Raw genomic sequence first — 25,662 nt, 5'->3', positions numbered from 1 at the left:
GAGTGGTATGAGTATAGAAAATGAGAGAATTGGTGTGTAAGAAGAGCAGGGAAATGGGGAGGCTTCTCTTGCACAGGGTGGACAGGGATGAGAAAGATGGATGCTCCGAGAGGAGGTGAAAGCATGTGTAGACAGGAATGAAAAGGGATAACCTGAGATCAAGAGGAAACAGTTGGAATTGAAAAGGGATCTAAAATGAAGAAGCAGAAAGGGAAATGGCCCCAGTCGAGCATGGACAGATCACATCCAGTGAGTGGTATCAGTGTAACTAGCTGTAGATCCAGAAATGAGCTGTTGTGTTTGTATACCAATGCTAGAAGTATAAGAAACAAGGCAGATGAAATGGTTGCACTAATTGTGTCTGTTCATCCAAAGATTGTCGGAAAAAGTGAGACATGGTTGGAAGAGGATGACATCCTGACAGGAATAGAGATGGAAGGGTATGATGTGTTTCGTGAGGATAGAAGGGGTAAAAAAGGGAGGGGGGAGCGCTATTGATGATTGAGAAAGAGTTACGTCCTTACAAAGTAGAGATGCAAGAGAGAAATAGTGCCAGTGGTTTTGAAGCAGTATGGTGTGAGATAGAGGTGAATGGAATCAAATACTTGGTTGGATGTTGTTATAGCCCACATAATGTGAATGGTGGTGATAATGAAATGTATGATCAAATTAGGCAAGCAAATATGAAAAGGTGATCATTAAGGGCGATTTTAATTATGGCAATATGGACTGGAATGATGAGATAGCAACTAGAAGTAACTAAAATGAGTTTCTTGAGTTTTTGAGGGATAACTACCTCAGACAGTATGTAACAGAGGGCACCCGAGGATTGAGGATCTTGGATTTGGTGATCTCATCAGTGGATGCAAGTATAAATGAGGTGTCAAATCATTCACCAATTGGTGAGAGTGACCATTAGGTGATTACATGGGTGGTTGCCAGTAGTGTGAGGGCCTCTGTGAGAAAAGGGTATATGTGGAACAACAAGGGGGGGGGGGTGATTATGAAGAGCTCAGGAGACAACTGGCAGGTGTAGCATGGAATGAGGAGTTAGCTGGAAAACAGATCAATACAGCTTGGGAGATTTTCAAAAACTATCTAGTAGATGCAATATCTAAGTGTAGTCCAAGGATGAGATGGATGAATAAAGAGATTAAGCATGCAATAAAGAGAAAGAGGGCATTGTGGAGGCAGCATAAGAGAAGTGGAAATAACCAATTCCATGAGGTCTACACAGACCAAGCAAGGAGGGTGACTTGGTTAGTGAGGGTAGCTAAAGAGTGGTATGAACAGCAGTTAGCTAATGAAGCCAAAAAGAATCCTAAGAAGTTCTTTCGATATGTAGAGAGCAAAAGAAAGAATGATTATGGAAGGAAAACATTGAGAAAATGGTATAAAGACAACTGTTGCAGAATGTGTGGTGGAGATACTTAATGAGCAATTCATGAAGGTCTTTCAATCTTGTGAATGTGACTTCATGGAGAGATTGAGAGCAGTAGATGATGGGGAGGAGAGACTGACTGTAAATGAGCAAGAGGTGTATGGGGAGTTCAGTAAACTAGATGTTAATAAGGCTGAGGGACTTTATAATATATAACCATGTATTCTGAAGAATGTGCCAGGGAGTTGACACTTTTCTTGACATATTTTTTAATGCAAGTCTTGCACTTGGTCAAGTCCCTAAGGAGTGGAACGGGGACAAGATTGTACCACTTCATAAAGGAGGTGATCGAACTCAGGCATCAAATTATAGGCCTAACTGTGTGTGTCAAGTAGTGTGGTTAAGTTGTTGGAGAAGCTTGTGAGAATTAGGATCCAGAGTTGGGTTGACAACAATAGTATTATCTTTGATGGACAGCATGGATTTGCTAAAGGGAGGTCATGTTTTAGTAATCTACTTACTTATTACAATAAAGTGACTGCTTCCTTGGACAGAGGAGAAGGATACACAGTTATGTACTTAGATTTTGCAAAGGCATTTGATAGGGTACCTCATGATAAATTAATAGTCAAACTAGAGCAGATGGGATTGGATATTAGATTAGTGCATTAGATTGGAGACTGGCTATCTGATAGGTATCAACAAGTTGTGTATGGGGAAGCGATATCCATGTGTGGAGTGTCTCAGGGGTCTGTTTTGGGACCATTACTGTTTAACTTGTATATTAACGATATTGGTGAAGATTTGAATGGAGATATTCAGTTGTTTGCAGATGATGCAAGGTTGGGATGAACCATGAAAAGTAGTGAAGATGTTGTGGCCTTGCAAGAAGACTTGAATAAATTGAGTGATTGGAAATGGAGTTGTGAGTTCAATTTTGCAAAATGTAAGGTTTTAAAATTTGGAAAACAAAGATTGGGTGCAGAATTTATACTTGGTGAGGATATATTGTTGGAGGTGGAAGAAATAAGAGATCTGGGAGTGATAGTGGATAAGGATCTGAAATTTAGGGGACACACAGCCAAAATTGTGAAGACGACACAAAGGCTTCTGGAAATGATGCGGAGGATACTGACATTTTGAAGTAGGGAGATTCTTGTTCCGTTGTATAAGGCTTTGGTTAAGCGACACATGGACTGTTGTGCCCAGATTTGGTCACCTGGCTTTCAGAAGGATGAAGAGATGTTGGAAAGGATCCAAAGGCAATTGACTAAGGTTGTTTCTGACCTCTGGAATGTCAACTATGAGGAAAGATTGAGAAGATGTAATTGGTAGAATCTGGTGGACAGGAGGAGGATGGAAGATATGATAGGGACCTACAAATTGGTAAAGGGTTGTTATAGGATCAATGCTGGAGAAGTTCTACAGAAAATAGTGGGAAATCGAGGGAGAACCAGAGGTAATCCCCTGGAAACTGTATGAAGAGGGTGTGAATAGGCGAGGGAGGGGAAGTTTTTTTTCATGCAGAGTTGTAAATGATTGGAATGCCTTGCCTGAGAGTATGGTGTCTGCAAGGAGTTTGAATGTGTTCAAGGTATGGTATGATGAGCTGTGTGTGTGATAAAAGGTCCTTCCAGATGAGTCTTTGACTCCATGAGGTCTTGGGGTAATAATAATAATATAATATATTTGCTGACTGGTTGGCAGAATGGTTAGCGTATCTGCTCTCTAGCCAAAAGGCTGCTGGTTCGAATCCCGCTGTGTGCATGGGTGTTTGTTATTGTCTGTGAAAATACTAGTGGTGGTGGTGGTGGGCAGTAGATGCCATTGTCATAGTTGTGGTTCATTGTAGTTGGTGGATTAGCATTTAGACTGCCTGGAAGTGTTACATAACAATAATAATAATAATTATTATTATTATTATTATTACGGGGAGTTCCAATAATAATAATAATAATTTTCTTCTGTTTTTATCCTTTGTATTTCTTTTTATCCTTCCATCTCTGGAATGCATGGAACTAGTCTGGATAAACTCCTGACAGTTGGAATATTTAGCTTTCTTTCCAGAGATTTATTATCATATGCTTTACTACCACATCAGGCACAGGTGGTATAGCCATGACAGATAATTTGAGTGTGTTTCTGACATTTAAAGCATCTCATTGGATTAGGGATGTACATCTTAACAGGACAATTGAGATACCTGCTTTTATATGAGGGTGGTCTGAAAAGTTCTCGGCCTTGACCATAGATGTTAACACTATCGGCAAGATTTTTTTTTTTTTTTAAGTTGGTACATCTGTCATAAGCATCCATGTGAAATTGAAAGTCGTTCTACCAAGTAGTTTGTTTTTTACAGATGTTTGCAGCAAAAGTATTGTCTATATCCCTTGAAATGGATAAAATTGAGTATCATGCAGTTATGCAATTCTTTGTAAAAGAATGTTTAATGCCAAAAGGAATTCGTTAAAAGTTCATAAAAGTTTATGGGTACCCTTTTCCTACGTTTTCAAAAATTAAGAAATGGGCTGCCGAGTTTAAACATGGCCGTATCAGCATTGAAGATGATCCATGTGAAGGACACCCAAAAAGTGTAACAACACCAAAAATCATTTATCAAGTGCATGATAAGTATTGGATGACCTGTGAGTCAAAGTGTGTGAAATTTCTGAGACTATAGGCATTTCAAAAGAATGTGTAGGATATATTTTGCATGAAGAATTGCAAATGAAAACGTTTTGCGCAAGATGGGTGCTGCTCTTGCTCACAGCAGATTAAAAACGTGCTCGCATGAAAATCTCTGATAGGTATTGGATGACCTGTGAGTCAAAATGTGTGAAATTTCTGAGACTATAGGCATTTCAAAAGAATGTGTAAGATATATTTTGCATGAAGAATTGCAAATGAAAAAGTTTTGCGCAAGATGGGTGCTGCGCTTGCTCACAGCAGATTAAAAACCCACTCGCATGAAAATCTCTAAACAGTGCTTGGAGCTTTTTAACAAGAATAAAACTGATTTTGTGCATCGATTTAGTACTATGGACGAGACTTGGATTCACCATTACACACCAGAATCAAAACAATGGTCAGAAGCTGGTTGTTCAGTGCCAAAGAAGTCAGTTCCATCAGCAGGAAAGTCATGGCATCAGTGTTTTGGGATGATAAAGGCATTTGTTTATTAATATCTTGAAAAGGGTAAAACAATAACTGGGGAATATTATTCTGATCTTTTAACCAGACTAGACGAAAAAATTTGTGAGAAAAGACCCAGTTTGCAGAAGGAAAAAAATCATCTTTCATCAGGGCAATGCACCTGCCCAAAGGTTTTGGCAATGGGAAAATTAAGGGATCCTGCACTGTGAATTTTTGGAACATCCATCCTATTCCCGAAGATTTGGCTCCCTCTGACTTCTGTCTCTTCTCAAAACTAAAACTCTTCCTTGCTGGTCAGTATTTTTCTTCAAATCAGGAAGTGATTGCAGCTGTCAAGGGGTATTTTGCAGATCTTACTGAGAACCACTACAGAGATGGGATAATGGTGCTGGATCATCGCTGGAATAAATGTATTGGTCTTAAGCGTAGAATGTTTCATTGTTATTCATTGTTAAGCCGAGAACGTTTCAGACCACCCTCATAGATATTGGGGGTTTAGGTATTTCAAAAGCAAAGATGATGTTCCTGGTTGGAACCAGGTGAACATCTATGTATCAGCATGTACCACATACCAGTCACTCCCTGATCTTTAAGCTCTGAACATATTTGCACATCTGAAACATCCAGAAGATCCAATTCTGATAATATTCCTCTAGAAGTGTTTAATGATTTATATTTATGAAGTGTTACTGTAATTGGTATTCCACACATTGATGTTGCACTAAGTAATTTTTAATTTTTCTGAATGTTTCTGACATGTGTTTGTATAAGGATATCACCTGATTGTAGTTTTTTTAACTATTCTGAAGATCTGCCAGTCATTCTAAACCCTTTTGAATGAAAAAGGATGACATTTTCCCTGTTGGCTGTTCCCCTGTTGGATGGATGATGAGAAAAACTGGTACATTTATAATGTTGCCACATGTGTTTTGTTTTTTATTTCTGTAATCATATAATGCATCTATGGTATCAGTACTTTTGTTGACCTTGTGAAGTCCCCCGAAAAATTTGAAGATGAAAAATTCATGCTCAAAGGATCTTTTCTTCAGTGCTAGAGCTCTGCACCCACCATGAAGCTACACACATGGATGTCCCTCACTGGCAAACAATGACTGTGCTTGGGAGAGGAATGCAAGGGCTACCCCTGATCTTATACTAATACCACAGCAAGCCTTGGGTTCTCACCCCAGATCATTCTGTGGGAGGCTTACTGCAATTCCGTTGATCCTTGCATGCAAGCCCACTATCTGATTAATCCTGGCCTGGCCATCCAGCACTTCCTGTCTTGTTGAATTAGTGAGAGATTACAGGATACTCCCCCCCCCCCCTTTCCAGATGTCCATGGGTTGCATTGCATCCCAGTGATATGGTGGTCTGGAAGACAGGATGGCATAAAACACTCAGGAGAAGTAGAGTGAAGAATACTAGAAGAAAAGCAAAGCAATAGAGAAAAAAAAAGCAAAGTAATGAACCATCATCTTTATACATCCTCTGTCCAAAAAAGAAACCAAACTTTTGCTAGAAAATAAAACACAGGCCAATTATAATTATTCAAATAATTTATTTCAATCAATATACTCTCCTTCAGCTTCGATACAGCGGTTGTCACTCTCAATTAATTCGTTAAAAGAGTTTTGTATATCGGTTTCTTGGATACTGTTGAGAGTTGTGGTTACTGCCACTTGAACGTTTTCAATGGTGCCATATCACTTTCCTTTCATTGGCAAATGAAGTTGGGAGAAGAGAAAGAAGTCACAGGGTGCTTCATAGGGTATATGCAAGTATACTTGAGAAACAGTTGAGAAGAATTGTGGAAGAAAAGCTTGGTGAAGAACAAGCTGGATTCAGGTTAAATAGAGGCTGTCAGGATCAGATCTTCACTTTACGACAGATAATGGAGAAATCATTAGAATATAACAAAGATATGTATTTAAGTTTTGTAGATCTGGAAAAGGCATATGACAAGGTGCCAAGAGAGAAACTGTTCAATACGCTACAGTTTATATGGTATCAACGGGACATTATATGAAGCAATAGTTATTCTTTATTTGAGTTGTAAGGCAGCAATTAGAATTGAAGGAAGTACAGGAAGATGGTTTAATGTTAAATCTGGTGTGAGACAAGGATGCACATTATGCCCTCTGTTATTCATTATCTATATGGATCACATTATGAAGGAAAGTGGTATTAAACCTGATATCAAAATTGGAGATGTTAATGTCAGCTCTTTGTTTTATGCGGATGACGTTATACTTCTAAATAAATCCACTACAAGTCTGCAAGATTCCCTGACTAAATTGAATAACTATTGTAATAGATATGGTATGAAGGTCAGCAATAAAAAGACAAAGACAATGAAAATAAGCAGAATCATTGAAAATGTCAACTGTGTTGTGAATGGAGAACCTGTGGAACAAGCAAAACATTTCCACTACTTAGGTACGGTTTTTAGTGAAGATGGTAAATTAAATATGGAAATAGACAACTGAATCAACAAAGTGGCATGGTAAGAAATCAATTGAATAAATTTATATGGAATAAGAGAGAAATTAGTCGGAACACTAAATTAGTATACAAGACAGTGTTCAAACCAGTTTTAATTTATGGATCTGAGAGCTGGGTCAGAAGTAAAACACTTGACCAAAGACTAGAGACCGCAGATATGAGAGTCCTGAGAAAGATTAGGGGCACGAACAGATGGCAGCAATGGCAATATCATATTAAAAATGAGGATATTAGGAAAGAACTTGACATTGTCAGCATCCAGGAATGTATTAGCAGAGCTAATCTCAGTTGGTATGGTCACTTAAACAGAATGGGCAAGGAAAGATTTCCAAAACAAGTGTTCTCTGCCAGGTTGGCAGGAAAAAGATCCAGAGGAAGACCAAGATATAGGTGGATTGATATGATAAAAAGTGCCTTAGATGATAGAAATATAAGATCTGATAATGTTGGAGTCTTGACAAGTAACAGACTGATTTGTAGGAAAATTGTAGACAGGAAGTTAGTAATGATGTAATTTTTTTCATGTAGTACTATCATATCCTGTACACCCCTTTAGGGTACATGACAGGAATTTGATGATGATGATGATGATGGCTTTAGCAACCTTATCAATATGGCATCTAAACTTTAACTCTCACTCTACCACCACCCCTGAATCTCTAGCTTCATCTATTTCCTCAAGTACAGTGCTATCAATGTGATAAACAGGTTGTAATCTATTTATCCCAAAGTGCATAACTTTACATTTCTTGACATTCACCTGACACCCATTAACTTTTGCCCATACTGACAACCTCTTTAAATCATCCTGCAAGCTCTCCACATCACTTTGATTAACTATTACTCTACCTAATTTTGCATCATCATGTTTCCAATATCATTTATGTACAAATTAAACAGCAATGGTCGCAGCACTGAACCTCATGGCACACCACTAGTCACCTGGTTTTTGCTCGATTCTGTCCCTGTATAAAGCATCTGTCCAGCAGCCACCCTCCTATCCACTTAACCAATTTCATATCCATCCCCCATTTGTTCTAATTTGCATAACAGTGTCCCATGTGGTATTCTGTCAAATGCCTTTGCAAAATCGTGCAAAATCATCATATAGCCATTTCCTTTATCCAACTGAGCTGTTATATAAAAAGTTAGTAAATTACTAAGGCATGACTTCCAAAAGCCATGCTGACCCTCATACCGTATCATATTTTTATCTACCCATTCTTGAATTCTCTTTTTTATCAGTTTTACTAGTGCTTTTACCACCATTTGAGATACAGATTGGTCTATAATTATAATAGAATCTTCCTTATGCAAAGGAATAATTTTGTCCTCTTTCTACTCCCTTGGAACTCTGACAGAGCCTACACTTAAACTAAGCAGCTTAGTCAAAAGCATTTCCAGTTCTTTTGCACATTCCAGGAAGACTTGCACAGTGCCGGTGCTAGGGTCTTTGCCGCCTGCATGCAATTTCTATCTAAGCGCCCCTGTAACTATCCGGGCATGTGTGGTTCTTTTACGATAATGAAAATTTAAATTATTTGAAATTTTTTAAATGAATTTTGACAGAACAGCCACACGTTGGTTCGCTAAATGTAACGAACAAAGGGGTGTTGACTAGTCAGGATAATCGTTAAAAACCCAAATATTCAGAAAATTCTCAAAATTTAAAGCAAATTTTGATAAAACCACTTCACTTTAATCGTTAAATATAATGATACAGGGATTATAGCCTTCTCACCGACCCGAATCGCTAACAAAATTAAAATGAATTTTAATTAAAGTTAAAATTTATTTGAACTAAAGTTTAAAAAATTTTTCCATTTTACAAGTTACTAAATTCTTAGTAATTTGTAAAACGTTTTTAATAATTTTTATAAGTGAAACTATCTTTTAGGAAAATAAAAGATACTCAAGATAGATGAGGAAATAAGAAAAGTAAAATCTTCACAGAATAACAGAAAATAAATTAAATTATATAAATATACTTGAAATTTTTTAAATTAAAATTTTAGGGTTTTTGATTTCATATTCACAAAATTAGAAATAATGATCTTAACGTCTAATTCCGCACATATATCATTTTCGATATCTATTAACACCAAACTAACCAGCCTATCTTGTGACATACTTGTTCTTAAGTAGGTTTTAATCAATTTCAACTTGGAAAAGGAACATTCTCCGTTCGCTATACTAACAGGTAAGGTTAATAGCATTCTTAAAGCAATTGAAAAGTTAGGGAAAGATAAATTATTGGACACAATAAAATTAAGAATATCGAAAGAGTTTTGAATATCTAAATTATCCTTCCGAAAAATATCCCGGCAAGCACATAACTCGTCATATAGTTGTATTGCATTTACATCTTTATTGTCACCGTCCTTCAAGAGAATCTCTAAATCATCACAATTTTTTCGTAAATCTTCGTTGTTAATTTGTAGTAATCTATCCAAGAAATTGCAATTATCATAATATGTTTTTTAGTTGTTCAAAACGTTCTATTAACGAACATTGCAACGTCTAGAAGTGTATAAAACACATTCACTCTAAATTTATCTTCTGGCGATTGTGGCGTTTCGTCATGATGCTCATAGTCAAATTGTGCGTGTCTTCTTTCGTCGTCGAACCTCCGTACCAGTTTTAAATTCCTGTTCTCCATCCACCTCTTCACTCAGTTCTTTTGCCGTTTTTAGAACTTCTTTAAAATTTGTATCTGATCGATACTCTTGTAAGAATATTTTTAAGTTTTCGATAGATTCTAAAAGCAAGTGTAATGTTCATATTTTTGTCTTGAAGCATTTTACTCACAGGGTTTATTCTGTTAAATCATGCCAAGTTATAAGAGAGCAAAGAAATTTGTGGTTGTTTATTTTAGCACATAATGATTATGCTTCATGCTGAGTTTATTAAAACTTTCATTATTTAAAATTTCAAAAAGTGCATCTAAATTTCTCCTAACTGATATCGTAGAGGGCGGATTGCATTAATTTTACTTTCCCATCGTGTTTCTGATGGCAGTTTCAAAGTTAAATTTTTTACAAACTTTAAAAGGATTGCCCAATTTGTAAGAGAATAAAAAGAAATCATACATTTCTTGAATAATTGCAAAGAAACTAATTGTATCTGCATTCACTTTGGCTGCATTGTTAATGATTAAATTTAGAGTATGTGCAGCACATGGCTCGTAAAAAAGCTCGAGGATTTTTATTCAAAAGCAAATTTTGGAGCCCATATTTTTTTCCTTTCATATTTGCCCCTTTGTCATACCCTTGACTCGCATGTCTTCAATGAGAATGTTCCATCTTTCCAGTTGATCCATTATTGTTGCACATAAACCACGTCCTGTGGAATCTGATATATCTGCAAAACCTAAAACATTTTCCCTGATCTTGACAATTCCATTGTCATAGGAAAGAAAGTGAATAATAATGGTCATTTGTTCTGTTTTACTTGCATCAGGTGTGCAGTCTAAAATTATGGAATAATATTTAGATTTTCGAATTGATACAAAAATTGTATCCCTGATTGCCTTACTTAAAGTTTCCAATATTTCATTTTGACTGTCTTTACTCAAATAGTATACCCTATTGTTTCGTTGTAGGGCCCTTTCAACATGATTTTCCATAACGGGATCAAACTTCTCAAACAGTTCGACTAATTTTAAAAAAATTGCCGTTATTCCTTTCATATAATTTATCAGATGATCCACGAAAAGCTAAATTTTGGCTACCAAGGAATTTTATAATTTCAATCAAGCGTTCTAAAACACTCGTCCAATGTTTCTTTTCCATTTCATACATGCTTTGAGTCTGGCAATCAATAGTATATTTGTTTTTTAAATTTTTATCAAGTTCCTTCCATTTCAAGAAATTTTTCATGTGAGTTAAACTAGTCTCATGTCTATGCAAAATTGTGTTTACATTTCTCCAATCGTTATATCCTTCTACAAGATTACTTGATTCAATAGGTGCGAAACGTTTGCAACAAATGCAAAAGACAGAATTTAAAGTTTCGGAATAAATGAGCCATGTTCTTGTTACGAGCTGCCCATTTTCCATTTTTCTATTATAATACGTGTTGCCAAATTTACGACCATATGTATCTCTGGGAGATATTATATTTTTCTTTTCAACAGGCCCCATTTCAATTAAAAGAACTCGTAATTTTTCATCAATATTTCCCTATTCACCTGGATCTTCTAAATTTACAGAGACTAACAATGTGTTAGTTTCGTGGTCAACTACAACTAAATCTTCTCCTAACTGTTTTTCACTTAAATTATGCATCTTGTTATCTTGTTCAATAGTTGCAATAGTACTTCATGCAAACTGGATGATGTGCATGGTTCTTCAACTCTGATTTCTGATGTATCGAGTTGGTTACAATCTTCATCAGAATATTTTAATATTTTAACAAATTTAGTAAGAGCCCCAGTTTGTTTCTTAATATCCACTTCTTTCGCAGCATGACGCTTATGATTTTGTGCACCGGATAACTTTTTTTCAATTTTTGATTCCATTTCTATTTTATACCCACAAGAAATTATTACACAACATGACACAGAGACAAAATAATAGTCTGCACTGTGCTACTGTCGGTAGCCTACTGAGATGCATACCATATGACTGTTTTACCTAGCAAGAAATGTTTTGTATGAAAATTTGTTTCTGCGCATGTTCACCGTTTCACTTTAAATAGACTGCAGTAGACACAACATTCTGCAGGCAAGCATTTAGCCTGCTCTCGTTGCAAAATTGTAAACAGCCGACTGATCAAAGAGGTGGCAATATACAATTTTTTTTAATTTTTATTCGGTGTATCCGGCCTTATTTATTTTAATATTGATCATTGTAAGAATTTTTTGTTTTCATGATAAAAATTTTGTTTCTTAAAAATGAACTTATGAACCGTGCCCCAGCGGCAGCGCCCCCTTCGTAGCGGCACCCGCATGCACCGCCTGCTCTGCATGCCCACTTCTGCAGACCCTGTTCTTGCAAAACCCTACCTGATATCCATGCTTGGTTGGCTGAGTGGTTAGCATATCCACTCTCCAGCCAAATGACTGTGGGTTTGAATCCTGCTGTCGGCATGGATGTTTGTGATTTTCTGTGGAAGTACCATTGTTGGGCAGTAGTCTTTGGACTCCCTGGAGGTTTCATGTAATAATAATAATAATAATAATAATAATAATAATATACCATCTAATCCCACTGCTGTATTTATATTGAAATTCTACAATATTGTAAGAACCTCCAATTCATCCACCTCTGTTCCCGCATTAGTGTCTATCACATAGGTTAAAGCAGCAACCTCACTAGGAAGATATATGCTTGCAAAGTGGTCACTCAGTAAATCAACTATTTTATCCTCTTCTGTCTCCTCTTGACAATCATCACTCATTAGGGTTTATCTTCCATAGTCATTCTTCCTCTTGCCATATAATGAAAGAACTCTTTGGGATTTCCTTTGACCTGCTCTGCTAAATTCTTCTAATAATTGCCTTCCTTGCCATGCTGGTCACCTTTCTTGCCTGGGCCTTGTATTCATGAGTTTGCCTTTCTCTGTATATACCTTCCACAGCATTTTCTTCTTCTGTAGTTCATGCTTAATGATATTACTCATCCATATAACTCCTATCTGATTAACCCTTCTTACCCTAGGTATACAATTTTATACTACTGTCTCAAGATGACCCTTAACTATATCCCATACACTATTAACATGCTTACCCTGCAGTTTTTTATGCTGTGGTACAGATTTAAGCTTCTTCCTAAGCATATCATAATCACCTGCCTTGTAGTTCCACAAATATCCCTTCTTGATAGAATATTCCTTATGTTTTACAATTTCCCAAGTCAAGTCTGCATGTTTTTTTTTGAGCTGGACATGTCTTACACATATAACCTTCTGATCTGGAGTCAGACGTGCTACCATTGTGCCGCCAGTCCACTGTTTGGAAGATCTAAGTAAATTTCTTAATTTTGGCAGGGGTTTGAAAGTTGTCTTAATATTGTATTTAAGTAGTGTTCTATTTTTTCCAAAATGCCCCTAATGTGTGGTATGGCTATAGCATTCTTGTAATCTTTTTTTCTTTTAATGGCATTTTTATGGAGGATCTTGCGAACTGTTTTTGTATTGTCACCATTTTTTTACAAATGTTTAGCTAATAATTTCAAATTCTTAGTTCTGAGCTTGTTCATTGGAGCAAATTGTTAGGGCTGTGTGTTTGAAGGTGTGATGACCCCCTAGTTTTGTGTTGGATGGTGGTATGAACTTTTATGTATGTATTGGCCTGTGTGTGTGTGTGTGTGTGTGTGTGATAGAATGCAAAGTAGAGGCAGCCAGAGGGAAGACATGTAACACCTGTCTAGAAAAGGAAGAGAATTGTTGTTTTCGATCTCAATGGTGAATTGGATAAGTCTGTGTTGTTTGTTAAGGTGGCTGAGGAAAGTATTTAACCCTTCAGAGGTTGCGTGAAAATTTTTGGCATCAAGGGGTTGCACGGACTGTCATTCCGCACTCATTTTTAACAAAATTGAAGGCGTTTTGAATAATAATAAATAAGCATATTGTAGAAAAAAGATTATTTATTCAAATTGCACATATTTGTAAGAGAAAACAAAATAAAAAAAATTAAATGTCTTAGAAATAGAACTGCATATGCTACATGCTACATGTGCAATAAATGTGTAGAACTGGATTAACATTCTTTTACTTAAGTTCTAGACATTCATTGCACGATTATAGCATGTTCAAGACACATAAATTTGTAACATCTCTTACAATAATATTTAGATGCACGGTTTGTTTTCCATCACAATAATTTTATTTTACCCAAAGAGAAAATAATTTACCATATTGCTATTATATATAAACATATATAAAATAGATATATATGTATATAAAAAATATATTTCCTGTGTAAATATATAAGCCTGTATGTAAAAATATAAATAATTTACAAGTACTTACAAATTTAAAAAATTTTGATGACTGCTTATTCTTATAACATTAAGGGTGAATTTCCTCCAGACATTGTCAAATTATTTGAATTTGTAATAAAGTCCGGTTATTTTTCCTTCAAAAACCAGTTATACCAACAAATCGAAGGGAACAGCAATGGGTAATCCAATATCTCCTGCTATTGCCAACTACTTCATGGAGCATTTCGAACAGCGTATCTTTGATAACATTACACCCAGACGTAACATTTGGTTCAGATATGTGGACGACATTTTTGCCATATTCTGAGGGCACCTCAGAAGAACTACAACAGTTTCTCTCAAAAATTAATGCACTTCATCCAAGGATCCAGTTCACCCTAGAAGTAGAAGTAAATAAGCAGTTAGCCTTTCTAGACCTCTTGATTCTTCGCCAACCAGATGATTATCTACAATTCACAGTCTATAGGAAAGAGACTCATACAGACCAATACATCCACGCTGAATCACATCACCATCCCAGCCAAAGGCAGGTACTATAAAAACACTAGTTCATAGAGCCAACTCCTTTTGTTCTTCAGAAGAACTTTTACAAAAAGAATTACAGTATATTAATTCCTCCTTCATATCCAATGGCTATAAAAAGTCCTTCATAAAAAGAGCTTTAAATAGTTATGCTCCAGCATCCTCTTCAAGTACAGAAGAACCTACACATATACCTATCCCCTATGTACACGGGGTTAGTGAACGCATAGTTAAAGTGCTAAAACCACTAAATATCTGTGTGGCTTTTCGACCTATCAGAAAAATCTCCACATTCCTAATGTCCCCAAAGGACAAGCTCCCACATCTCAGCTATCCAGGTGTCTACCAGATTCCCTGCTCATGTGGATTATCATATTTCGGACAAACAGGAAGATCTGCTCAGGTCCGGTTAGAAGAACACCAGTCGTACATCCAGTACCTTGAACCCGAACAGTCTGGAATTTCAGATCATGCCATCAACACCAGACATAGAGTTAAGTGGAACAAGGCAAATGTCATTCACAAAAGTCAGTTCTTAATGGAATGGCTATACAAAGAAACATGTGAAACATTACTTCACTCTCCTAACCTAAACAGATCCGATGGTCTACATCTTTCCCCCTTGTGGGAGATAGTACTTTATAAAGCAGCAAATCTTTCCTAACATATACACATATATATATTTATAAAAATAAAAATAAATAAAATTTAAATTATTATAATTGAATAATTAAATTTAAATAATTAAAAAAAATAAAATAAATAAATAATAATAATTAAATAAATTTAGGAAACTTAACCTTAGCTACTTAGGTGGTGCTTTGTGAATATAACAGTTATTGTTTAATTAGCCTTGTACCTGTACTGATGATGTCTGTGATACTCAGGTGAAAATTATATGAATAAAGAATAATTTACATAAGTTAATTCTGTTATAATAGTTAGTAATATGTCTACCCACGGTATTTCCTTACTGAAACTTATAACACTAAGGGTCGCGTAGGATCTGTGACTGCGCAATGTCTCAGTGGGAACAGTTGTTATCGCATCAACGTTATATTCTACATTAACATATGTCCTGCCTATATACGAAGCTACATAAATGCACAACCGGATTTAACTAGCTGCTTTAGAAATATATGTAAAAAAGAAAACGTGCGGACTCCCAGTCCGTGCACGACCTCTGGAGGATTAATGTTTCGCAGCCGTCAGACAAAATAGTGAAAATATCATCATCATATCTGAGCTAGACTTTGGGCATTAGGCTGGCAGAATCTAGAGCTCATTGCTTGAAGTCTTCCATATAAATGTTAGCTATGGGGGGGAGGAGCCCATGACTATACCTTCTTTTTGTAGATAAAAATTATTTTGCCATGAGAAATAACCAGAGCTGAGTATGTGGGCAAAGAGGGCTGTAATATCAGGAGGAAATACGTTCTTTAAGAGAAGAATAGTATCATTGATTGGGACATTGATTAGTGAAAAAGATAGTGATGTCAAAGCTGACTAATAAGTCTTCTTCATTCAGTGTAATGTTTCTAATTTTGTTTATGAAGTATTGTGGATTTTTTTATATAGGATGCAGAATGATCCACCAACTTCTTGAGTGTAGAAACTAGTTTCTTGGCTAAATGATAATTAACGCCGTTGATTCCTTCAACTATTGGTCATTGTGGTGTGTTTGTTTTGTGTATTTTTGGCAGGCCATAAATTCTGGGAGAATGGGAATAATGCAGTATTAGTTTCTTAGTTGTTTCCTCTGGCCCCAAAATCACCAGTTTGATTAATTCTGTTATTTTCTTTTTGATGCAGTTTGTAGGGCTATAGTTCACTATTTGGTACATGTTGTGTCGGATAATCAATTGTTTCATTTTTTCCAAATATGCTGTCTGATCAAGGATGACAGTAGCATTGCCTTTATCCGCTTTAGTAATAACAATGTCTCAGTTATTTTTTAAGGATTTAAGTGCCAATTTTTCTGCTCTAGTTAGGTTGCAACTTAGTTGTTTATTGGAGTTTAATATGTATGATTTTTTTTCTCCACCAAAGGTTAGACTAGGGTAAATGATCAACAAACATTTAGATTCATCATACTTTTTGTGTAGTGTAGTGTCATGTAGCCTGTATCCTATACATGGGTATGTTTTCCTGATGATGACTTCAATACAGGAGGTTGAAACATCGAATGTTACTTTCTTAATGATAAGTAAAGTAATTATTCTAAGACGTGTGTTGTGTCTCCATAAATTCTGCACTATGAATGCTGACCACCATGTAATCCTAAAAGGAAAAAATTGCACTTATTTAATTTCAATGAATAATTATCTGAATATATGAATATTCAGATAATTACTATAAATGAATAATTATCTGTTCTCTGATTCTTTTCTTCCCTGCTATTTCAAACACTTCATATTTAATTACTATTATTAATATTACTAATTATTATTAATTACTAATTAATATTACTACCTACTTACTTCCCCAGCCTGTTTAGCTGAGTGGTTAGCCTGTCTACTTTTCCAACCAGTAGGCTGTGAGTTCAAATCTCATTGTAGATATTTGTGTTTTGTGATTTCTTTTTTTGCTTGAAAATACTTGAAACAAAAAACTCCATGTTTGGTCTCAAGAGCAGGATTTCCGAATTATCTAATACTTACCCCACATATGGTACCAGTACCAATGTATCATAATCTAATAGACTTTTTATGAGTGAAATTCACATACAAAAAATCTTCAATTCTTTTACTTATTTTCATTTACATATAGTCTCACTCATACTTCCCATTGTTCTTCAATGCAGATAATGTTCCTCATTATCAATCCCTATCCTGCTTCATGTCTCACAAAGAGAATCTCTATACAAACACAGTTTGTGTCTTACACTCTCTCTCTCTCTCACATGCTCTCTCTCTCAGTATACTCCAGTATGCTTCTGTACTATATATGAACTAACAGAGACTTGAAAATTATTTACACTCATCTTCATTAATTTGACTGAAAACCATTCATAGTGTCATTTACATATAAGTTGAAAATGGGTTCAAGAACAAAATATTCTGTGACCCTAATTATAACCTTTCCCCATCTTAGATATTGCTCTGTGATGTGACATTCAATTCACAGTTCACTCTGCAAACCAATTTTTGTTTAATTAATTTAAGTTCTGTATGGCAATCTATCAAAAAAAAAAATTAATAAATAATAATAATAAAATGAAAATAAGCTTTTGCTGAATCTGTATTTTAAAAACATAATCATCTTGCCAATGCTAGATTCTCAGCACTTCAGCAAAATTAGGCTGAGCAAGCCATGGTTTGCATCTTTTTGTTATCCTCAGATCTTTGCATACTTGTTTAATAAGTGAACTGGAAAAATTTCCTTAACACCTTTGATTTGTTCCTTAGGCTAATCTGATTATAATAATTGTTGGTTATGAATTTTTAAGGTTTTACAAGGCATAACTCTAAAAGTAAATCCTGGAGAAATGGTAGCATTAGTTGGACAAAGTGGTTGTGGAAAAAGTACTGTAATCCATTTAATACAGAGATTATATGATCCTCTAGGTGGACAGGTATGCTTTGTATATATATAATACATATATATATATATATACATATCATATTAGAAATATATATTTCAAGTAGATATATGCATATAAGATAGATATATATACAGGACAAAATGCAAATTTGCATGAGATTGTGAAGTGCATTGGAAGACACACCATAAGAATTGCCATTATGGGTGATTTCAACTATTACCTAGCCTAGCCGTAAATATTGATACAAGTTGAACAGTACATAAACCTTTAATCTATCAGTAAATTATTTACAACTTTCAGCACATACAAACCACATGTATAAGGTGCACATAGCAGCATTCAATGTTCGAAATGTCCCCCTTTTGCCTTCATGCACGTCCAAAGTCTGATGACAAATTGATAGCAGCACATACAACATCCAACAGAAATGCTGCCACTTCTTGCTCCAAATGGAGAGATTAAGAGCAGTTGATGATGGGGAGGAGAGACTGACTGTAAGTGAGGAAGAGGTGTTTGGGGAGTTGAGTAAACCAGATGTAAATAAGGCTGTGGGACTTGATAATATATCACCGCGTATTCTGAAGGAATGTGCCAGAGAGTTGACACCTGCCTTGACATATTTTTTTAATACGAGTCTTGCACTTGGTCAAATCCCTAAAGAGTGGAAGGAGGGCAAGATTGTGCCACTTCATAAAGGAGGTGATCGAACTCAAGCATCAAACTATAGGCCTATCTGTGTGTCAGGTGTTGTGGTTAAGTTGTTGGAGAAGCTTGTGAGAACTAGGATCCAGAGTTGGGTTGACAACAATGGTATAATCTTTGATGGACAGCATGGATTTGCTAAAGGGAGGTCGTGTTTTAGTAATCTACTTACTTATTACAATAAAGTGACTGCTTCCTTGGACAGAGGAGAAGGATACACAGTAATATATTTGGATTTTGCAAAAGCTTTCGATAGAGTACCTCATGATAAGTTGACAGTCAAACTAGAGCAGATGGGGTTGTATATTAGATTAGTGCATTGGATTGGAGACTGGCTATCTGATAGGTATCAACAAGTTGTGTATGGGGGTGCAATATCCAGGAAAAGGAAAGTCACTAGTGGAGTGCCTCAGGGATCTGTTTTAGGGCCATTACTATTTAACTTGTATATTAATGATATTGGCAAAGATTTGGATGGAGATATTCAGTTGTTTCCAGATGATGCAAAGTTGGGATGAACCATAAAGAGTAGTGAAGATGTTGTGGTCTTGCAAGAAGACTTGAATAAATTGAGTGATTGGGCAAGCAAATAGGGATGTGAGTTCAATGTTGCAAAATGTAAGGTTTTAAAATTTGGAAAACAAAGATGGGATGCAGAATTTATGCTTGGTAAGAATATATTGTTGGAAGTAGAGGAAATAAGAGATCTGGGAGTGATAGTGGATAAGGATCTAAAATTTAGGGGACACATCGCCAAAATTGTGAAGACAACACAAAGACTTCTGGGAATGATGAGGAGGACACTGACGTGTAGAAGTAGGGAGATTCTTGTTCCATTGTATAAGGCTTTGATTAGGCCACACATGGACTATTGTGCCCAGATTTGGTCACCTGGTTTTCAGAAGGATGAAGAGATGTTGGAAAGGGTCCAAAGGCGACTGACTAAGGTAGTTTCTGACCTCTGGAATGTCGAGTATGAGGAAAGATTGAAAAGATGTAATTTGCAGAGTCTAGTGGAGAGAAGGAAGAGGGGAGATATGATAGAGACCTACAAGTTGGTGAGGGGTTGTTATAGGATCAATGGTGGAGAAGTTCTACAGAGAATAGTGGGAGATCAGGGGAGAACCAGAGGTCATGCCTGGAAACTGTATAAAGAGGGTGTGAGTAGGGGAGTGAGAGGCAGGTTTTTTTCGTGCAGAGTTGTAAATGATTGGAATGCCTTGCCTGAGAGTGTGGTGTCTGCAAGGAGTTTGAATGTGTTTAAGACCCGGTATGATGAGATGTGTGTGAGATAAAAGGACCTCCTAGATGAGTCTTTGACTCCATGAGGTCTTGTTTAATAATAATAATAATAATAAATCAACCTTCAGGCTGGTGATGGTCGGTTTCTTGCAGGCTACTCTCTCAAGCTCTGACCACAATTTACACAGTGGATCCAGATTGGAGCTTCCAGATGGCCAATCAGATGGTGGTATATGGTCAGTTGTATTTAGCTCCAACCACTGTTGTGTGGTCCTCACCTTATGTGCAGGGGCTGAGTCCTTTTGGAAGCTTGCCTACTGTGAAACAAGGTGTTCTTCAGGGGCCATATCACAGGTTCCACCATGATTGAAATGTCCACTTTGCCAGAGGATTTGACCCCTTTCTCACAGATTTGCAACTTGGATATCCCTGATATGTCACCCCTTTACCAAACCATCTGATGTGGGGTGATGCCATCTCTAAACCCCTGTGCATCCGGGGCACATACCTGATCATTTTGGCAGTTAAATGACTCTTCAATGGGAAAATCTTTTCATCTGTGAAGAGGATATCTCTGTTTGTTGTTCGCATACCATTGGACAAGTGCCTTTGATTTTAGTACCCCCTGACACATAAGTGGCAGCGTTAGGAAGTTTCCACTGGTACGTGACATTGATCTCTGTGAAACGTTCATCTTTCATGACCTCACCTTCTGCATTCTCACAGAATTACAGTGGCAGTGTGCCTTCACAGCCTTCAAGCTGTTGCGTCCTAATGCATCACAGTTGACTTGTTCTTTAGCAGTCAGATACATCATAAACTGCCAGTGTTATAATGTTTAATAATCTGATACATAAACATCCTACTGATTACGAGTGTTTTTCATGTTGAAAATAACAGCTAGCTGCATTCCAACCTTGTGAAGTGCTATTACAGCTATATGCTTCTTATAATCTCCCCATTGCATGTTATCCCATACAGCTACATTTCTCTACTGATAAACACACAATGTTGAATGTGCACAGAGCCACTAATGGAACACATGTGTGTAGAAGTTGTAACCGCATTTATGGCAGGACTCTGTAGTTATGGACTTCCTAAAAGCACTGCCTGTCTAGTTGGTGAGATTATTCATGTAGATGACAATTCATGTGAAGGCTTTGACTATGCATATATGAAACTAATAAAGCTGGTAATTACAATAAACTGAAAAGTTAGCTAGAAACATGACTTGGGAAGGAATTAAAAGGATATCTGAATGATGCTATGGCTGACTCCATCGCTAGTTTAGAAACATAACTTTCATGATAGCTAAATGGATGAATAAATTTAATATAAATGTATCAGAATTCATTGAAACCATACTTTTACATAAGACTATGAAATAATAATGGGTTTTATTTTTAATAAAATAATTTTAATTATTTCTATCATTTAGTACTTCCACAAAGTCAGAAAGCTCATCCTAGTAGGCCCATCTTAGACCACACATCACAACACAACACATACCATTCCTAAAATGTGTTAACCATTCTCAATAAAACACCCTACCAGGCAGTGCATACTACAGTCCAATCATCCTACTACTCACCACTTCCATTTGCATCCTCCAGGAATGGCTGCCCCCACCCTCGTCGTTATTAATCACCATTGTCTTATTGACCTCCACAGTACTTAGTTTTTGAAACACATTTTCTTCATGCATGTTTAAACCTTCAACCCTCCTCATCCTTCTAGCAATATCTCAGAGTGACATATCCCAATAAAGGGATCATTAAACAATGCAATGTCACCTGCATTGGTTACTTGACAGTCATTTCCATGTAACAGTATCTTTCTTTTGCAATAATTTCTCCTACTACGGGCCATATAATGAAGTCATTAATGTTTTCTTTGGCTTGCAGGACTAATCTTTTCTCATATTCCAGTTTTGTCTTCCTTACTTTAATAGTTAGTTTCCTGACCCAAGTCTTATATTCTTCATAACTGCTCTTCATCCATCTCTTTATACTTTTTCCATAAACTCTTTTTCATCTTCAGTTCCTGTTTGATTCCATTAGTCATCCACCTTATACCAAAACTTATCTTTTTCACTGGGGGTATTCCTTATCACGTGCATCCCTCACTCTTCATTTGTTCTTTCACTTGCCTACTTTCTTCTCATCTTTCTCTCTCTCTCTCTCTCTCTCTATCCATCTATCTATCCATTAGGTTTTCTGATGCCATAATTCTTTCTTTGCCACCTGCACTAGCTGGACTCCTCACCTGTGGCTATCACCAGTGAAGGATTACCTGCCATGGGAACCACACTTTCCTGTACTACTCAGCAAAACAAAGATCCCCCTATAACTTCAGACTTGGAAGGACGAGCAAAGGATGAGTGGAGGCTATAGACACGGAAAAGAGGTCGGTCAATTCCAAATCTTATTCTAATGTTGTATCAAACCGAAATATCCTATCATCCCCCAAAACACTGATTTCACACATGAATGCCACATCAGCCAGCAGTAATATCTAATGGAATTGTTATTTTTGCCACCAAAGAAAACATCCCACTAGAAGAGTATCTTGCAGCGATCGCCAAAATTGTAACCGCAAAATATATCACTGATGCTTCCCATGTATGTGGTACTGTGCAGGTGTATTTCAGTCACATCTCATGGGCACAAACGTTACTGCAAAAAGGCATCAGTATCAATGATTATCACTTCAAAGCAGCCCCAATAAATCGCTGGCCCCGATACCGTATCAAACGTTCCCCTTGAAATTCCTCATCAACTCATCAGATCCATGTTATCAAGATACAGTTCTGTCACAGGAAAAATACGCACATTGTCAGCGGTTACGAAAAAGCCTGAATTCGCCCATGTCAAAAGCTTTCAAAGACAGGCATTAATGCACTTTCCAAACAACGATGCACTACACAACCTGCAAAATTAATCAACACAGACATAAATGGAATCACCTGCATGTTCTGTTTATCTTTCTCATCGCAGTGCTTCTTCTGTCATGAAGAGAGTCACATTAGGAAACAATGTCCCTATATTACCAACAACGATTCATCAACAAATATCCCAGTCTAGAATAGCAAATCAGTTGAACAGAACAGCATCATATATGAAGAAAATCAAAGCACAGGAAAAAGTAATCCAAAAATTCTCTCAATTTGGGTTTCCCAAATTGCAGAGCTTCTGACTCTGTCGAGCCTTGTCAGCCCCACAACCCCTCGAAGGAACCTCATTTCAGCCACTTGGATTCGTGTCCGCATTCTTTTGGTCATTACCCAACTCTCATGACCATAGGTGAGGATGGGAACATAGACTGTATTGAAGACAGCCAGCTTTGCCTTCTGGCTTAACTTCCGCTTCAATACTACCGAACGGCCAAGCTCCTGCAATATTGAGCTTGCTAAGCCAATTCGATTATCTAGCTCTACGTCCCATTTTCCATCATTCGTGAATATGGACCCAAGGTATTTAAACTTTTTCACCTACCTCCTTGGGACTCCACTTACATTTAGAGTGCACTGGGATGGTTGTCTTGAGACCACAAATGTTTCAGTTTTGGTCACACTGATCTTCATTCCGGCATCTGCACAAACAGCTACAAACCTATCCAGGGTCTGCTGGAAGTCCTCTGTGAAAGAGCTAAGCAGAACTAGGTCATCTGCAAAAAGCAGGCGTCCAATGTTGCATCTTCCAATTCTGACACACTCACTGCCTCAGCTGTGCCTATCAATCCAGTCCATAAATATTATGAAAAGGAGGGGGTGAGAGAACACACCCTTGGTGGAGGCCAACGGAGACTGTGAAAGGTTCAGACTTTGTGCTGTTTACCCTGACAAAAACTCTGGGCATTCATACAGGGACTTGATGGCAGCTAATAGTTGGCCATCCACTCCATACTCCTGTACTACTTGGCAAAGCTTATCCTGAGGAACTCGGTCATATGCCTTCTCCAAGTCCACAAAACATGTGTAAACATTCTTGGCATATTCCCAAGGTTTCTCAAAGACTTGCCTTAAAGTGAAGATTTGGTCAGTTGTGCTTCTACCAGGATGAAAGCCACATTGTTCTTCCTGGAACTTTGACTCAACTATGCTCCTGCACCGTCTTTCCAAGCACTTAGTATACACTTTCCCAGGCAGGTTGTGCAGAGAGATGCCACGATAGTTACTGCAATTCTTCTGGTCTCCCTTCTTAAAGACTGGTATTATTATGCCTGTCTGCCATTGCTTTGGTGCAATGGCAGACAGGTATAATAATACCAGTCTTTAAGAAGGGAGACCAGAAGGATTGCAGTAACTATCATCAGGCTATCGAGTGTGTCAGGCTGCTTGGATATCCAAGCAGCCTGACACACTTGCGTCAGCCAGAGAACACCGTCTCAATTTAAGACTTTTAGCATTTCGGGCCCGAATTTCATCATCGCCAGCAACCTTGCCCGATTTTAGTGATTCTATTGCTAAATGGACCTCTTCTGCTGTGAGACTAGTCACTTCCCTGATCTGCACCTCTTGGATGTCCACAACTGCTGGGCCACCCGGGTTAAGAAGGCTCTCAAAGTATTTCCTCCATCTGTGGAGGATATCCTTCTCGGTTGTTAAAAGTATACCATCAGAGGCCTTAATTGTCCTTGCTGTGCACGATTTCCTCCCTCGAAGGCGGCAGATGGTCTGCCAGAATACTTTGTTTGCATTTGCATAGGATGAGCCTAATCTATCTCCAAAGGATTCCCAAGCCTTCTGCTTTGCTGTCTTTACTGCCTCAGCAGCAGCTTTTTGTTTCTCAGCATACCGCAAACGCATCTCAGGTGACCTGACTCTAAGCCATGTTAGGTAGGACTCCTTTTTTACCCGGACAGTTTTTTGGACTTCTTGGTTCCACCAAGGTGTCCTTTTCTCATTGCCTGTTGCCACGCTGAGCCGCTTTCTGCCACAGCATGCGAGTGCACAGACAGTGACAGCTGTTCTGAACAGCCTCCACTCCTCCTCAGCATCTGCAGTATGCTTGGGAATCTCTTTGAACCTGAGGGAAATGTCATCTGCAAAATTCTTCCTCACAGCCTCATTTTCCAATGTCTCCCATTTCACATGGTATAGCTGCTTAGGCCTACTAACGTTGATGGTAGCATCTGGTTTCTGAAGGCGTAGAGTGCACACAACAAGGTGGTGGTCAGTTGACAGTCTGCCCCTCTTCTCACACGAACGTCCAACACTGAGGAAAATAGGTCTGCTGAGATTATAAAGAAGTCAATCAGAGACCTTTGTTCTAGTGTATCCTTGTACCAGGTATACTTATGGACCTCTCGGTGCTGGAAGAAGGTATTCATTATAGACAAGCTGTTAGTACAGCAGAAGTCCAATAATTTCAACCCATTCACGTTAAGGTCAGGGGTGCCGTTCCTCCCAACCACACCCCTCCATGTCTGGTCATCTGTTCCAACATGTGTATTGAAGTCACCCATTAGCAGGACTGATTCCATGTGTGCCACCCTGTCAAAAGCAGCATCCACTTCCTCTAGGAAGGCAGAGTATTCTGACTCCAGATTAGGTGCATAGGCTTGCACCACAGCCAAATCATGGTTTTTCATCTGAAGCCTTAGCACACATACCCCCCCCCCCAATGGGATCCTCTCAGCTACACGGTCTGACAGCTCGGGGCTTGTGA

The 25,662-nt window shown here is 37.5% G+C and overlaps 1 protein-coding gene across 1 annotated transcript in view; it reads left to right on the top strand.

The window, feature by feature from the left end:
• The window catches only part of LOC150100044 (multidrug resistance protein homolog 49-like), a 199,178-nt gene that overhangs the window by 28,210 nt on the left and 145,306 nt on the right, over positions 1-25,662 (top strand). Inside the window, exon 4 of the mRNA XM_090403203.1 lies at positions 17,954-18,079. Coding sequence (XP_090259329.1) covers positions 17,954-18,079 — 126 coding nt within the window. The remainder of the gene's footprint in view (positions 1-17,953; positions 18,080-25,662) is intronic.

The sequence above is a fragment of the Typopeltis vanoorti genome, chromosome 13 (genome assembly GCF_054136105.1).
Source record: "Typopeltis vanoorti isolate ZY-2024b chromosome 13, IOZ_Tvanoo_1.0, whole genome shotgun sequence".
NCBI lineage: Eukaryota > Metazoa > Arthropoda > Arachnida > Uropygi > Thelyphonidae > Typopeltis > Typopeltis vanoorti.
This window is presented reverse-complemented; position numbering and strand designations above follow the sequence as displayed.